The sequence below is a fragment of the Cololabis saira genome, chromosome 6 (assembly GCF_033807715.1).
Source record: "Cololabis saira isolate AMF1-May2022 chromosome 6, fColSai1.1, whole genome shotgun sequence".
Classification (NCBI taxonomy): Eukaryota; Metazoa; Chordata; class Actinopteri; order Beloniformes; family Belonidae; genus Cololabis; species Cololabis saira.
The window spans coordinates 3,320,214-3,337,770 of record NC_084592.1 but is presented as its reverse complement, the minus strand read 5'-3'; the positions used below and the strand labels follow the sequence as shown (position 1 = coordinate 3,337,770).

At 41.2% G+C, this 17,557-nt stretch overlaps 1 protein-coding gene across 2 annotated transcripts; it reads left to right on the top strand.

The window, feature by feature from the left end:
- The first annotated feature begins 3,327 nt into the window (after nt 1–3,327).
- Nucleotides 3,328–17,231, top strand: LOC133445694 (interferon alpha/beta receptor 2-like). Of its 2 annotated transcripts, none has more exons than XR_009782778.1 (7): nt 3,328–3,511; nt 3,735–3,870; nt 7,104–7,279; nt 7,444–7,604; nt 9,136–9,298; nt 10,243–11,922; nt 12,943–13,058. XR_009782778.1 is itself a non-coding variant. In XM_061723048.1 (7 exons), exons 1-7 carry the CDS (start codon nt 3,460–3,462, stop codon nt 16,810–16,812), a joined length of 831 nt encoding a protein of 276 aa, XP_061579032.1. In that variant the 5' UTR covers nt 3,336–3,459; the 3' UTR covers nt 16,813–17,231. The 2 variants fall into 2 exon arrangements, 1 of the variants encoding a protein (XP_061579032.1); XM_061723048.1 differs by lacking the exon at nt 10,243–11,922 and adding an exon at nt 16,785–17,231 and having other exon boundaries at nt 3,336–3,511; nt 12,943–13,057.
- Nucleotides 17,232–17,557: the final 326 nt, after the last annotated feature.

The window sequence follows — 17,557 nt, the reverse complement described above, 5'->3', positions numbered from 1 at the left end:
TGGTTCACAGCATCCAGCATGTGATGACCATGTCCAGAAGCATTCATGTACAGAACATCTCACAGTCAAGAGCAGGCGCAAAAAAAGTTGTAGTTTCTATTTCACACTAAAGCACAACTGGTTTCTGCAGTAAAATGATAATTTTCGGTTTCAGTTTCTTCCATTGCAAGTTTTAGAATGTATTTATCTCTCGTCTTGCACTACATATATAGTCATTTTTATATTACGACTTTGTACAAGTGATTTTATTTATTATTCTTGTTGTTTCTGTGTGTGTTGATTCTCGCTGTGTTATGCTGTCATGTGGATGTCATGCTGCTAAACAGATTTTCAGTGTTGTTGGAAGCAATGTTTACAGCGACAATAAAGGATTATATTCTATTCTATTCTATTTGAGTTGGGTTTTTTTTACAACATGCTGAATGTGCTCCTCAAAAGACAAGTGCTCATCAATTAAAAAGCAAGATATTCAGAAGTAGATAGCTGCCCAATTTCTTTGAGCGTTTCTTGTTGACACTTCTTAGCTAGCGCTGATCTTGCAGTTTTTGAAATGGTTTTGTCTGTATAGGCATATATATATATATATATATATATATATATATATATATATATATATATATATATATATATATATATATATATATATACACACAAACCAAAGGTTTGGGCACACCTTCTCATTCAAACATGGAGAAGTGTGTCCAAACCTTTGGTCTGTACTGTATATATAATCTTTATTAAATGGTGATGATCTCAGTCACTCCAATGTGAGGTTTGACAAAATGTTAACTGGTTATTGTTATAAAAGCTATCCTAATTTCTGACTGAGGAAGCTAACCAGCATATCATCTCGGATTAGTCATGTTAAAACACTTTTGCTGTGACGGTTGTCGCTGACGTGGAAAAATGACGATGCAAGACAGAAAAAACACAGACTCTGACTAGGACTGAAACTGATGTACTTCCATTTCATGCATGAGATGGCAGAAAGTGTCCAACAAGACAACATGGTGTGAGTAATGTCAACATTTAATCTGAAGTTACAGCAGGTTCTGGAAAAATACCAAGATAATAATGTCTGAATAACATCTAACATGGCCTTGTTGATGTGAAAAACATTTCCCTGAGTACACCCAATTCTCTGTCAGGTCCTGAACACCCATAAGGGACTAGTAAAGAATATTAAACCATTTCATATTCATATCTTATAAACAGTACTCCAGTTGTAAAAAAAAAAATAAGGGGGGATGGTGGATTTTATCATATGGGGAGAGATAATTTGTGCTGATTACAAATAATATAATATATTACAAATAATAGCAGTGACCAAAACACCTGCAGAAATACTGCAGGAATGACATAGCAGCAGTTAAATGCAGCCTTCTGTAAGCTTTAAATATCCACTGGGCTTACATCAAATACATCAAAACACAACAATAAAAAACACTTTTCTGAACTTATCAATATGACTCTGTCCTTCACAGGATAAGTAACATGGATCACTGCAAAAACTCACAATCTTAACAAGAATATTTGTCTTATTTCTAGTTAAAATGTCTCATTTTAGTAAAAAAAATCTAATTATACTTAAAACAAGACCCATCACTGGAAAAAACAACAATTTTCACCTGTTTCAAGTAGATTTGCACTTGAAATAAGTAGAAAACTCTGCCAGTGGAACAAGATTTTTTTTGCTTGTAATGAGAAGATAAATCTTGTTCCACTGGCAGATTTTTCTACTTATTTCAAGTGAAAATTTACTTGAAACAGGTGAAAATGTTCAAATAAGTTATTTTTCTGGTGTTATTTTTCTGGTGATGACTCTAAATGTTGAAATAGCAGTAAAACCACATTCATTGATGAAATGTCATAAGGGATGGAAAGGAGGGATGGCAGTTTTACAGGGGGGATGATTTGGACCGGTTTTATTTCAGGGGGGATGATTTGGACCGGTTTTATTTCAGGGGGGATGATTTGGACCGTTTTTATTTCAGGGGGGGATGCCATCCCCCCTCATCCCCCCTCACCTCCCCTCATCTCCCCTCATCCCCCCTCAACTCCAGTACTGGTTATAGATATAGATAATATAGATGTAGAAGTGCCAGAGCTGAGGTCACCGGTACCCAGGGTTCTGGTGCACACAAATGGGCAGAACGTGTTTCAGACTGCTTTATTAACCTTCACCTTCAAACCCTTTCATGCCAACCCCAAACCTGCTGCAGGGATTTCTTTAGTAGAGTTAACAGCACCATGCACCATTGCCCCTTGGGATTATCACAGCTCTCAACGCGGCTTTTTTATGAAAGATGTTCACCAACTGTAAGATACTGCTGTGTTGCTCTGAAGAAGGAAATGTTGAAAACACCAGAATTAATTAAACAAATTATAATATAAAAATTTTAAAAATGTTATACTTTGTCATGTTTCCTATCTTTTAATGCAGCTGCATACAGGACTGTCTCAGAAAATTAGAATATTGTGATAAAGTTCTTTATTTTCTGTAATGCAATTAAAACAAACAAAAATGTCATACATTCTGGATTCATTACAAATCAACTGAAATATTGCAAGCCTTTTATTATTTTAATATTGATGATTATGGCTTACAGTTTAAGATTAAGATTCCCAGAATATTCAAATTTTTTGAGAATAGGATATTTGAGTTTTCTTAAGCTGTAAGCCATGATCAGAAATATTAAAATAATAAAAGAGAGGCCTGTAATTTTCATCATAGGTTCACTTCAACTATGAGAGACAGAATGGGGGGAAAGAATCCAGGAAATCGCATAGTAGGACAATTGAATGTTTGTGGATAAAAACACACTTAAAAGTTACTTTTACATTTCAGAAAATTAAGTATTAGTATTAGTGTTTGTCATCAAGAATGTGACGGCGAAGGAGGAGAAAAACAGAACAAGTTTTATCTGTTCAATACCTCCACAAATTCTGGGCACAAAGGCTTCACATATACAACCCATTTCGTCCACAATTTTACAAACAAATCTTTCTGGATTTAAGATGTTTTTTATTTCTAATAATACCTTAAATTTAAAATCATTTGAAAAGTTTCTTTAGAATCAGAATCAGAATCAGAAAAGGGTTTATTGCCAAGTTTGTTAGACACACACAAGGAATTTGTTGTGGTGATTGGTGCAATACAATACAAATATAAAAGCAAATATAAAAGCAAATTACAGGGGAAACGCCCATATAAATGTGTCCCAGAGAAGCTTGGATGTTCAGCACAGTGCAGCAGAAAGAGCTGCGCTCTGGCAGGTCGACGTGACGGGGAGGGATTTCTGAGGAAACAGAAACTTAACTTCACGAGACAGTCCCCATCTGCCAACCTCTGGTTCCACCCTCTCCTGTCTCCCCCCACCTCCCCAGGTCGTGTTCACTACACCAAACACTGGAAGCTCACCGTGCCTGCAAGGACGTTGAAGGGGGAGCCGTGAAGACATGAATGGGGCCGAGTGGCTGCTGGTGCTGCTGCTGCTGCATCCACCTCCTGGTAAAGCTGCTGGGCTCATGCAGGGGGATGCTGGGGCTTCATCACACTGCTCAACTTATATAGGACTTCTTCATTTCATGTCACAGTGATTTGTTACTTGTGTTTTCTCTGTTTTTAAACCATAAATGAGGAGGAAATGTCTCACAGGAAGTCCATTAGGTGTTGTGAATGATAATGACTACTGAAAGTTTTTGTGTTGGTGTTTTTCCTGTCCCCCCTGCAGCAGACTGCAGACTTTCTTTGCCGCAACCATCCAACGTTTCCATCACTTCCTACAACATGGAGCACACTCTGAGCTTCAAGCCAGACCCCCGGACCCCCCCAGACACCCATTTCACAGTCCAGATCCTCAGCTCCAGGTATCTACCAGAGAACTTCTCACAACTGTTTATGTTTCACCACCCCAAACGATCAAAGTGGATGTTCTGCACACAGATTTGTGGTTTCTGTCACTGCTTGTTTATCTTGAAAAGCATCGAACACAGAGAGATGTGTTCAAATGAACCAGGTCTTAAAAACAAAGTATGCAACGAGAGTGTGAGCTATGGGTCTCAGATAGTTTTTGGAACAAGTTAAAAATCAACCGATTAACTAAGGTTTAGTTTTGAATACGTGTGTATGCGCATGCATTTGCTGGACTCTTCCTTCGAGATAGGGCCAGATGTTCTGTAACCTGGTTACAGAGGTTTACTAACACTAACTAGAGGTTTACTAACACCAGCTAGAGGTTTACTAAACACTAACTAGAGGTTTACTAAACACTAACTAGATGTTTACTAACACAAACTAGAGGTTTACTAACACTAACTAGAGGTTTACTAACACCAGCTAGAGGTTTACTAAACGGAAAGGTTTTAAAGGTGGAGGTGGTGTCAGCCTCCTTAACCCAGATTGGAAGTTGGTTCCATAGTAATGGTGCCTGATAGCGGAAAGCCCGCCCTCCAAATCTACATTTAGATACTCTAGGAACTACGAGTAAACTTGCACTCTGAGAATGGAGAGCTCTGCCAGGAACATAAGGCACTATCAGGTCTTGCAAATATTGCGGAGCTAAGCCGTTTTGGACTTTATACACAAGTAGAGTAGAGAATAGAGTTGCTACTCCCTCGTTGAGAGGAGCCAGTTGAGGTGATTCACACAGTTGGGATCCCTCCTGGTCTCCCAGGAGAGCTGTTTCAGACTTGTCCAGTGAGGACGAGGAGACCTCAGAGCAGACGTGGGACATGTTGTAGAACTGAGAGACATCTCTCAGTTGGCTTGACAGGGCGTTTGTATTACCCCAGAAGTACCTGGAGGAAGCGACTGAGCAGAGGGAGGTCTACTGCTTCCACTGCTCCCTGGTCAGGGGCACATGGATGGATATGAATGAACGTGGCAGACAGACTGTGGAATAAACTGGATTTGTTGGAAATGTTTAACTTTAACGTTATTCCATGGAGAAGATGTAGAACCTGACTGTTCCTCTTAATGATCAGGGATAGTTTCAGAAGAATAGACCAGGCGGTTCACAGAAATGCTTTGATGGAGCAGAGGATATGATGCGCACAAAGTACAGGAACTGACGTGTTAAAGGTGAAGCTGTGAACAGACACAGGAAACACTCTCTTTTCATATTTACTGTCACCTCCAGCGCTCATTTCTTTCTATATTTTTTCTTAATGCCTTAATTCAAAGACAACTGGACTTCTTTTCTTCATTCTTGAAGTCCTTTCACATTCAACCAAACTGACCAACTGTCCATTCTTCTTCACAGTATTGCTTCAGTTCATTTCATTTTTTAAACATTCAATTGCCTCTCTTAAAGTATCCCCACTGCATTTCAATCAGGTTATGGTCTGGACTTTGACTGGTGGATTCCAAAGCCTTTATTCTTTGCTTTTTCAGACAGTCTGAACCAGATTGTCTGCTGTGTTTGGAATTATTGTACTGTTACATGACTCAATTTTGGCCAAGCTTTAGCTGTGCAACAGATGGCCTCATATTTCTGCTGAAAGACTGTGTTTGGTTTTCTCCAAACCTGGAGATGGGCATTAAGACCATAAAACTCCACAATGGTCTAACCATCCAAGGACATTTCAGCGTATGAAACAGCTACTGGGTTGTAACTTTCTTTAGGGTTTTAGAAATGGTATGACAACTGTTGTCATGCCATAACATACACTGCCATCGATTTGTCTGAATGACTGACCCATTAATCATGGGATAAACAATATTTTAAAAGCCTGACAAGATGAACTCTTTTGGACTTGTGGTTTATGCCGTACTGAGAACACATAACCTTGGCTCACAACTGGAACATTGACTAAATCCTTTAATTTTTTAATTTTTAGGGTAGGTAAGGATGTCAGCGACTTTGCTCTTTATTTCTCACGAGGAGCCGTTTTTCATCCACCAACTTAAGTTCTGGTGTCGTATCGTAAAATACAAACAAGAAAAGGTGTAATAAAGTGTAATACTGCGCTAACGCTGCCCATAAACAATCATAAATCCTTACGATCATAATAAAACCACAACTCTTCACGGAACGCAACACAAAGCAAAGAACAACAATCCCCATAATGCAATGCAGCTTAAATAGGAAGAAATGCCCCCAAATAAATTATTTTTCCAGCCTCAACTTTTGACAGGACTGTCCCCAGCTCACAGCCGATGTTTTTATAATTTGTTTTACTTGTTTTTGCAAGTTCTTTGTTAGGATGAGTGGTTTTTAATGGATAATTATCCTCATTATCATATTCAAATATATCTATTGAGAGAGGAGACAGGGCGGAGTTTTGTGCTCCCGCATGTGCACTCAAATCCACGCTGATTGTGATGTTCAAAGAAACCTGCGTGGATTTGGGCGTACGCACAGTTTTGTACATCTGAATTTTTTTTTGCGTACACAAGAATTTAACGCACGGATTCACATTGAAATTCAAGCACTCTTTGTACATGAGGCCCCAGCTCTTTGTACAATTCTTTACATTTGGGTTGGCTTGATGCTTAATGCTAAGACTTATAATAAATAAAATAAATAAAATTTTAATAAAATCTAATAAAGAAACGTCTCGTAACGTCTCTGTACAACGCTGCACATTATGAGACGTTTCTTTATTATATTTTACACCAGACGATACAATGTACAGTGTTGTACAGTGATATAAACATCGTATATAAATATAATCAGATAAAAATCACATTACCGTATGTTTAAACCATGGATGTAAACACTGTGGTTCAGTCAGCAGCGCCCCCTGCAGGTTTGGAGCACTTCCGGTTGTAGAGACCGGTTATGAAGCGTTTTTCTTTTGAAGATGGTTTCTTGTTTTATATTGTTTTGTTCTTTGCATCGTTTCTCTATTTGCAGCGTTTGATGATGCTGCATTTGTCTTTGTTTTTTGCAGCACGATTTTTCATTTGCACCACGTTCCTCTTTTTCTACCTCGTTTTGAGTTTGTGAATTTGAATCGTTTCTGTACTTGAAGCCGTTTTCCTTAACTGAGACGCATTAGGCCGTTACAGTGCGTTTGGCCCTTGTCGGCCACCGTAGTCAGGTGACCACCAGTCTGAGTCTGACCTCTGTGTTTGTGTGCTTTCTTTCACACTGAAGGAGGAAACCATGGAAACCTGTGCCCACTTGTTCATGGCTGGTGGCTGGACAGACGTGTAACTTAAACACAGCCTTCAAGGACCCGTCGGACCACTACAGAGCCCGGGTCCAGGCCAAGGCCGTCAACCACACATCCAGATGGACCGTGTCAGACCAGTTCCAGCCTCTGACAGATAGTGAGATAGACACAAACAATTACAGCATACATGCTCAGTTGATTACCAACTTTATGCTAAATTTTACTTTACCAGTACTGCCACAACGCTTGAGGGGCAGTCAAAGAAGGCAGCTTAACTGCCTCAGAGTAATAAGGACTCTGTTCCCTCTGTTTCCTTTGCAGCCGTACTGGGTCCTCCCAATGTGTCCGTGTCCGGTTGTGGAAACTGTTTGGTCCTGCAGGTCAGAGTTCCCACAGCTGGGACACTCAAACATGACCCCCACCTGAAGGACATGTACTGGCAGCTCATCCTCCATGTACACAGAACCAGGGACGATGCACGTGTAAGTGTCACCCGTCTCAGCTGCTTACTCTTAACTCCATTATTATGGGCAAGAATGGAGTTAAATATTCACAATGTGGTTTCCCTACAATATGACTACGTTCACTCCTTTTTAGCAGATCCAATCAGAAACTGATCCTTATGAGTGACCATTTATATTATATGTTGCATACAGGCCCAGCAGGGTCTTTCTGTGTGGAGTTTGCATGTTCTCCCCGTGCTTGCGTGTGTTCCCTCCGGTTACTCCGGCTTCCTCCGTCAGTCCAAAAACATGCGTAGTAGGTTAATGGATGTTTCGAATGACAGGCCTGGTGTGAGGTGTGAGTGTGTCTGGTTGTGTATATGTGGCCCTGCGATGGACTGGTGACCTGTCCAGGGTGTATCTACCTCTCGCCTGTGATTAGCTGGAATAGGCTCCAGCAGACCCCAGTGACCCTGCAAAGGATAAAGCAGGTATAGAAAATGGATGGATGGATGGACAGTCCTTGATGTCCCTAAGACATGCCTGAAGTTTAACTAACGGTTCTGTCTCATCCGGCTTCATAGACAAATAGAGCTGCGTATCATCAGCATAACAATGAAAATGTAAGCCACCCATTGTGCAAGTTCTCCCACTTAAAAAGATGAGAGAGGCCTGTCATTTTCATCATAGGTTCACTTCAACTATGAGAGACAGAATGGGGGGAAAGAATCCAGGAAATCACATAGTAGGACAATTGAATGTTTACTTTTACATTTCAGAAAATGTGTTTCTCAGACAACTTACCACAGTCGCAGCATGTGACCAACCAGTGGGTTTGTCCAGATATTTAGATATTTCTGTAGTCTATGACTTTAACACATCCATTGGCCGCGTCCATTCTGTGAAGGCAGATTTCCAACTCACATAGGTCAATATCTACGGAAGAGTATTTGCGCCATGCAGGAGAATAAATATTTGAGAGGGGAAGATTTTTTTTTATCGTGCACATCGAGAAAAAAGTCGAAATGTTGAGGAAAAAAGTCGAAATGTTGAGAATAATGTTGAAATACGATTTAGAGAAAAAAGTCGTAATGTCGAGAATAATTTCTTGACATTTCGACTTTTTTCTCAACATTTTGACTTTTTTCTCAAAGTGCATCATGAGAAAAAAAAAAAAATCTTATTATTTTTATTTTTCTCCTGCCTGGCCCTAATACTCGTAAATACCTCATGAGCATATATACAAATCTGACATTTGGTGTTCAAGGCTTCAGCTTTAGATGGAACCTAAAATGACTGCTGGCTGAAGTCATTTCATTGTCGGTCGGTGCAGAGTTGCTTGGACTATGATGGCTGCCACTTGTGGCTAAATGTAAAGTTTATTTTTATTTTCAGTTGTTGGTAACATGACTTCTGTAATTTTTTAGAGGGTTAAACTACAGATGAGTTGGCTGACTCTGCCACCTCCATAGTTCCTGCCTCAAGAGCACCACCTGCACCATGTTCGTCAGTTGGATGCAACAGGTGTTTCCTGAAAAAAGAAGAAAAACCTGTTCTTGCTGTGTTTCAGTTCAGGCTGCAGCTGCCCTACAAAGAGGAGAGCAGGATCACCTACCTGCAGCCAGGGGTGGAGTACTGCGTGACTGTTTCTGTCACATCATTCTTCACCCACAAATCTGTCTCCAGTAAACCTCAGTGTGCCTTCACCAGCTCTCCTGCGGCCCAAAGCTCAGGTATGTCTCTGCTGTTTCTGCATCAAACTCTGGCACTATTTAGTGCTTCTGTGTTACAAAAAATATAAATACAACATTTTTTCCCTTAGTAATCCCACATTTATTCTCTTACGGAAGAGTATTAGAGCCAGGCAAGAGAAAAAAAAATTGAGAGTGGAAGATTTTTTTTTATTGTGCATTTCGAGAAAAAAGACAAAATGTCGAGAAAAAAGTCGAAATGTCGAGATTAATGTTGAAATACAATTTCGAGAAAAAAGTCGAAATTTCGTGAATAAAGTCGAAATTTCGCCTTTTTTCTCAACATTTCATCTTTTTTCTCGACATTTCGACTTTTTTCTTGAAATTGTACTTCAACATTAATCTCGACTTTTTGACTTTTCGACTTTTTTCTCCACATTTCGACTTTTTTCTCCACATTTCGTCTTTTTTCTCAACATTTCGACTTTTTTCTCGACATTTCGACTTTTTTCTCGAAGTGCATAATGAAAAAAAAATCTTTCTCCTCTAAAATATTATTTTTGTCCTGCCTGGCCCTAATACTGTAATTCTCTGCATTTAACCCATCTCTAGTCAAACTAGGAGCAGTGGGCTGCCATTTGCACGGCACCCGGGGAGCAGTAGGGTTAAAGTGCCTTGCTCAGGGGCCCAAAGTGGTTGCCCTTGTTGCAATCTTGAACCTGGTCCTCCAGACCCCAGACCCCCCTCTGTAACCACTAGGCTAACACTCCTCACCACTCCACTCCTTAACAAGGAGGTACTATTACTGTAAACCCTCTAGAGATGGTAAATCCAGGCGTATGGTTTCAGGTATTGTAAGGGAAAACAAGCCACAAACCGAACATGATTTTGATGTTTTATAAGTCACACTGGTGTTTCTTGAAAGTCCTTTACTTCTCCTTTTTTCAATTCCAATTCCTATTCCTTTTTTTCAATTCCTTTTTCAGACATTTTGTCTTTCATCCAGAAGGTTTCCTCAGCTCAGGCTAAACCGTGGACAGTTTGGAGTGTAGACTGGCACCCCTGTCATTCCTGTGGGTCACCTGAGGCGTTGGTACTCTGTGGGAGTTGTTGGATTATCCAACCCCATGTATAACACAGAGAGAGACCCACACCTCCATCTCACCAGCCGCCTCTGCCAGTTTTTCTGAGATAATACCAAGACATTCGTAGCACAGCTGAGAAACATGACCTCGCCGGTGTGTTCCGGATCTCCCTCGAGGCTTTTTCCCAGTTGAACTCTCCTGAAACTCTTCACCAGGGAGGTTTAACAAGTTGAACCACATCAACAGGCTCTTCTTGATGTGGACGATCAAGGACTCTATTCCAAGACCCTCTCAGATGACTGAACCTCTCTCTTTAACTCAGGAAACTAATCTCAACCACTTGCATCAATGGTTTAATCCTATCTGACACTTCCATATTCGGTGACCATAGGTGGGGGAAGGAGCAAATGTGGGTAAAAAAAGGGTAAATGTGTAATTTCTTTGGTAGAAGGGACAAATATACTGTCACACCGTGGTGAGGTTGTCTTTTCTTGGGTTTGTTTTGTCCTGTCATTTCCTGTTTTATTTTGGTAAGTAATTGTCCTCTCGTTTCAGGTCCCTTGCCCTTCCTCATGTGTCTCACTCTGATTGCCCTAAGTGTTTCCCCCTGTCCTCTATTTCCCTCCATGTGTTTAAGGGCCAGTCCCAATCCTCCCCTAGTCCTACTTTTCAGCCCTACCCCTAAATTTTGCGCGTTCCCGTGAGGGTAGTGGTGTCCCAATTCCTCTTTGCATGTAGGGCTAGTGGACATAACGAGGGCTAGTGTGTATGAATCTAGCCCTTCACAGCGAGGGATTTCAGGTAATGACTCACCGACCGAGGGCTAGAGAAAATTTCCCAGAATGCTTTACGTCATCATTTGCAGAATGAATCAAACAAAAAAACATGGTGGACATTTCAAATTTTTAGTGAATAAAATCAATATTTTGAGTTAGTTTCTGCATAAAAATGAGTTTTGATTACATTTCTAGCGAGAAGAGATTTTACTTTTAAATCACTCGCTTGCTCGTTGTTGCGTTGTATCTTCAGACCTCGCCAGAATAAAGGCTGATTTATGGTTCCGCGTTACACCAACGCAGAGCCAACGTAGGTTACGCGGCGACGCGAACCTATGTCGTAGGCTCTGCGTCAATTTAACGCGGAACCATAAATCGCCAGCGGCTCTTCTCATACCCGAAAACATCGGATCAAATTTCTTAACAGGCGGTTACTTTTATGCCTGAAAAAATATTAAAACTTAATAAAGTGGCATATTAACAGCGCTACAGCTGAAATTAAAACAGCTTTTATCTCTGGGCTTCCTGATATGGTGTGACGTATGTGCAAACGTAACTACGCAGTCGCTTACGTACCCGAACGTAAACCACGCAGTGACGGAGCAAGTGGTGTCCCAATCCCTAGGGAACATTACAAGGACCCTAAAGTTTGTGGCTTCATTTTTAGGGCTAGTGGTAGAAAGTAGGGTGACATTGGGATTGGCCCTTAATAGCCTGTGTTCCCCTTGTCTTGTGCCAGAGTGTCTTCGTCCTTGTCCTGCAACAAGAGCCTTGGTCCACGTCCACAGCCATAGTAATTGCCATAGTAAGCCGTTTGTTCCTTCTTACGAGTGATTTTTTTGTTTGTAATTTTTTCCTTAGCTAAATTTCATAGCCCTTCGTTTTCCTCGTTCAAGAGTGGTTTTTTTTTTGTTTGTTTGTACATTTTCTACCTTAGCTTATATTCATAGCCCTTTGTTTATTCCTCGTTAAAGAGGAATTTTTTTGTTTAACTTATATCCTAGCTTACGTTAGTTCTTGGTTTTTACTTCTTTAAGAGTGATTTTGTTCCCGACCCCCCCAGTCTGGTCTTCAGCAGGAGGGCCCCCCTTATGATCCAGGTCCTGATCCAGGTTTCTACCCCCTTATGATCCAGGTCCTGGTCCAGGTTTCTCCCCCTTATGATCCTGGTCCTGGTCCAGGTTTCTACCCCCTTATGATCCAGGTCCTGGTCCAGGTTTCTACCCCCTTATGATCCAGGTCCTGGTCCAGGTTTCTACCCCCCTTACCCCTAATATCTCTGCATCTGAGTCCTGCTTTGAGTCTCGGCCTGACATATACTTGTGTTTGAAGATCAGGATGAAGTTTGGACTTTGATTAGGACATTACAAGCCATAATTGTTTTATTTGTCAATTATTCTCATGTAGATTTCCTGCTGTGTCCTGTCACGTGTCATATGGGGTATTTTTGTTGAAATGCTGTGTTTGTTCTCCAAACATGGTCCCGGGCATCAGGGCCAAGCCAACTATTTTCAATTTTTCAATTCAATTTTATTTATATAGCATCTAATACAACAGATGTTGTCTCCAGACGCTTTCCAGAGATCCAGAACATAAACCCCCGAGCAATTATTATATCAACAATGGGAGGTAAAAACTCCCCTAGTGGGAGAAAAGCCTTAAACCAAACAGTGGCAAGGAAAAACTCCCCTTTAGGAGGGAAGAAACCTTGAGCAGGACCAGGCTCATAAGGGGGGGCCCTCCTGCCGAGGGCCAAACTGGGGGGGTCTTTTGGTCATATCTGTCAGGTTTGGGACTCTGACGGGGTTCTGTGCTCTCCTCTCAGTGTGCGTGGTCCTCGGCTTGCTCTGCGCCTTCAGCCTGCTGGCACTCCTGCTCCTGGTGGTGGCTCTCTATGGGAGTCAGCTGAGCATCACGTTACTGGGACGACACCTGCCCAGGTGAGCTGACACACCCCACAGCCTCTCTGGTTACTCCCAACACAGTCCACACCCCACAGCCTATCTGGTTACTCCCAACAGTCCATTTGTCTCTACAATTCAACTATAGCAAAATTTCACTACTTCACTGATGTAGCTTGTTTCTGAGGTAAGAGAAGCCATAATGCGGGAAAACGGGTGCTGCAATCACGTGGTGGTGATCTGAACTTCAGATATGACTGATTAATAACACAATGAGGGACCATTACAGCTTTTCTAGCTTCTCGCATGTAATAAACTGAAATCTACAGTACAGATGCCTCAGTCATGTTTGTGTTCCCGCCAATAATTAACCAATGCCTTACAAAAATTTTGACTAATAACACATTTGGAATATATGGAAGAGTATTAGGGCCAGGCAGGAGAAAAATAAAAAAAAATATTTTATAGGAGGAAGATTTTTTTTTCATTATGCACTTCGAGAAAAAAGTGGAAATGCCGAGAAAAAAGTGGAAATGTCGACATTAATGTTGAAGTGCAATTTCGAGAAAAAAGTCAAAATGTTGAGAAAAAAGGCAAAATCTCGACATTTCGCCTTTTTTCTCGACAATTCGATTTTTTTCTCGAAGCGCAAAATAAAAAAAATCTTCCCCTCTGAAATATTTTTTCTCCTGCATGGCCCCAATAGTCTTCCATAGGAATAAATGTGACGTGAATGAAAAATTATGTATGATGTGAACTTGGCTGTAAAATTGGACATTTTAACATGAAGGTCAATGGATTGATTGGCTTTTGGTCCATGGTCAGTTGAGGAACTGCAGATTTCTTCATGGCCAGGTTTGTGTCGGATTAGCAAGCTGCATGTCGGCCCCTGGTCAGCACAATAGTTTAAAAAGAAATAGCGAAGATGAATGTGGTCCTGCAAAGCTGAAATTCTTTTAGTTATGATTGGCACCAAGTCCCATTCATTATTGAGTAATTTCAAGCTGTGTGATATCTAACTCAGGCAATCTTTGGTTGCAAGACCTTAGCTGTCATCAAGCTCCTCACATTGTACGACATGATATTGTCATGAAACTTTCACAGTCATCCGTCTTCTGCAACAATCCAACATCATGCAGTGTATAGAGGGTCTGCATTGACGTCACTTCCCCACTGGACCAGTCCCCTTCTGCAATGAGTGGCAAAAACAGCTGCAACTAGTGGAGAAGACGGGATAACAGCTGATTATGGGCTTAAATTAGCGTTAGTTGGACTTGACAGTGACCCGTACAGTTACCCCAAGAACCAGTGGTCCATGGACATTAATATTTGGTACAGTTACCCCAAGAACCAGTGGTCCATGGACATTAATATTTGGTACAGTTACCCCAAGAACCAGTGGTCCATGGACATTAATATTTGGTACAGTTACCCCAAGAACCAGTGGTCCATGGACATTAATATTTGGTACAGTTACCAAGAACCAGTGGTCCATGGACATTAATATTTGGTACAGTTACCCCAAGAACCAGTGGTCCATGGACATTAATATTTGGTACAGTTATCCGAAGAACCAGTGGTCCATGGACATTAATATTTGGTACAGTTACCAAGAACCAGTGCTCCATGGACATTAATATTTAGTTACCCCAAGAACCAGTGGTCCATGGACATTAATATTTGGCCACCAATCCAGTTTCCTGATATTTATATGTACTTAATTTCTACGCCGGGGAAATACACGAAGCAAAGCTTGAAGGCTTACAAAAGTCTTGATGCTTGGTCCGACTTTATGATTTGACCGTTTAACGTTAGCTACCCAAAAATCCAACATTACCTGTTACAAAATGGGAACCACAAATACACGTTTCGGTGTCTGGAATCCAGTTGTTTCTGTGAATTGCAGCGATCCATTTGTCTCTCTTAAAGCGACACTACGTAACTTTTCCACCTTAATATCATATTTCCAGAGTCATTGTGGTGGTACATCAACTTCCAACAGGTTTAATGAACCTCTGTCATGGTCTGAGGGGTCTGTATCGCCTTCACTGGCACTATGTAACTTTGAAGTGCATGGTAGGAACCCTGCCACACTAAAAAACTACACATTTTTAAGGCTTTGACTGCTTTACGGCCAACGTCACTTCCCCCTCCTTCCCGATTCGTAGTCGAGACGAAAATGGGCGGGGCTTGGAGCGCAGCTCCGCAGGAGCTGGTAACCCGTTGCTGTGTTGTGGCTGCAGCAGCTCCACACAACAGACGTGGGGAAAAGATCGCTAATGGTTTAACTTTTCACCGCTTTCCTGCTCGGAGGCGGAACCACGGAGGCCGGCCAAGTATCTGAGATAACAAATTAAAAGAGTAAAAGAGTCGTCGGCTCGGTTGGATCGCGGCTGTAACGAGTCCGACCAAACATAACGTTCCTCAGTAAACAAACAAACACGCACACAGACGGGCGTCGGATCAAAACACGGGTTTATTAAACCACAAACAAACACTCACACAGACCGGGGTCGGATCATTCAAACGGGTTTTATTCCCCACTTCTTCAGCTAAACGCAGTTTCTGGCCAGCTCTCTGCGGTGCGATGAATTTTGTTGAGATAAAAATATTAACTATTTGATTTGTAGCTGCAGAGGAAAAAAATAATCTCACGAGGAAAAGAAAATATTGCTCACGCCTCGGAGCCTCTTCAAAACAGTAAAAAAAACAAGAAAAGCAAAGTAAGAGTAATACAAAACATGTACTGTATGTTGTACTATTATACTAATTTATTGAAACACATGGCGAGTCAAACATTTACCAAAGCAGCTGCCAAACACTCCTAAACAAGGTAGCCTAAGACATGGGTTGTGCAGAACTTTAGTAGAACTTTAGTTCCTTTCCAGCAGTTTAACATCTTTTTTTTTGCGTTCCGTCTGTTCACTTGGTGAAACAGAAAAGCGTCCCGTCTTCTCTCAAAACAAATGCACGCGACGGGACAGGAGTTTTCCGGCAGTACGCGCTGGTGCTCATGGGAAACGTAGTGTTCTTTCTGGTAAAGCACTACCGCTTTTGTCCAAAAGATGCCGCCAAACTCAGAAAAGCGGAAAGTTACGTTGTGCTGCTTTAAGTTTATTTTTCTGCAGTCTGTAAAACGATAACTCAGATTTCTTGCTAAATCTATGAGTACAGTCGATCGCACAACAGCTCTTTCCCATTTTAGATGTTTTCCAGTTGCTCAAACTGAAAGTTTACGCTGCCTCTCAGTCTTTCTGCCACTCAGTCTTTCTGCCACTCAGTCTTTCTGACACTCAGTCTTTCTGACACTCAGTCTTTCTGACACTCAGTCTTTCTGACACTCAGTCTTACTGACACTTAGTGGGCGAAACCTGCTGTGTCGCATCTGTGACGTCATGCGCATTCCCTCTATACTGGAGTACGAACATTGTAACGGCTGTTACTGGTTTTGCAGAAAATACTTGTTGATGCAAAGGTGTTATATCAGTTCTGCAGGCATCTTGCCTCTTGTAAACCGGACCTACTGTAGTTCCAGGAGAGAATTTTCTTGAAGTGATCTGGCATGACTATGTTTTCCACTTAAATGTGATAGATTTTCTTTATCTTTGATTTTAATATGCTTTACAAGAGTGATTTTTCTGCCCTTTATGAAGAATAATCTTTCTAAATTACACTAATGATATGATCACGTTGGTAGCTATCAAGACTGTGACTGGACTATCATCAGCAGAATAACCCCTTCTTACATTTTCCATTGTCCTCCAAGGCCAAAGCTGTGTAAGTGTTCCTCTTGAGGGACGGCCCCAGAGAAGTTCATCAGGATGTCGACCAACCTGGACACCAGCCTGGACATCATCCTGGTCACCTGGACCTGCTCTAGCTGACTGGGATGAAACTCTTCTGTTTTTCTCTTTGTCAGCTTTTATAACCCTGCCTATGTTTTTAATCAAGATTTATTTTAGCCAGATGAATGTAATGTCTGTTAAACAGCTTTAATCATGCAGAAATGTTTACTCTCCTTCATAATGGCAATGACGTGATGTATAAACCACAATGTGAAGTGATCTAACTGCAATCAAAGAGTTCAATACAAAAAAACGGGTTTGAATAATGTAATGTAATTTAAATAATTTTCATTGTTATGAATTGGATACATATCAGCAACTGTACTGTACAGATCTTTATGACTTTTATTAATAAAGTTACCTGGAAAAAAGGAAGCTCTGAGACTGATAAGAATTTTGTTGTAGTGATTTACCCATATGGACTTGATTGGTTTTTAGCCCAAAATGCCTTCATATGAAGCCCATGGGCAGCACGGTGGCTTGGTGGTTAGCACTGTTGCCTCACAGCAAGAAGGTTCCCGGTTCAATTCCCTGGCCCGGCGGGGTCTTTCTGTGTGGAGTATGAGGTTTCTTCAGAACAGTCAAGGGTCTGTTATGGTGTTCCACAGGGTTCAGTGCTAGGGCTAATCTTGTTCAGTTTATACATGCAGCCATTGGGAAGTATAATCCAGAATCACGGCATACACTTTCATTG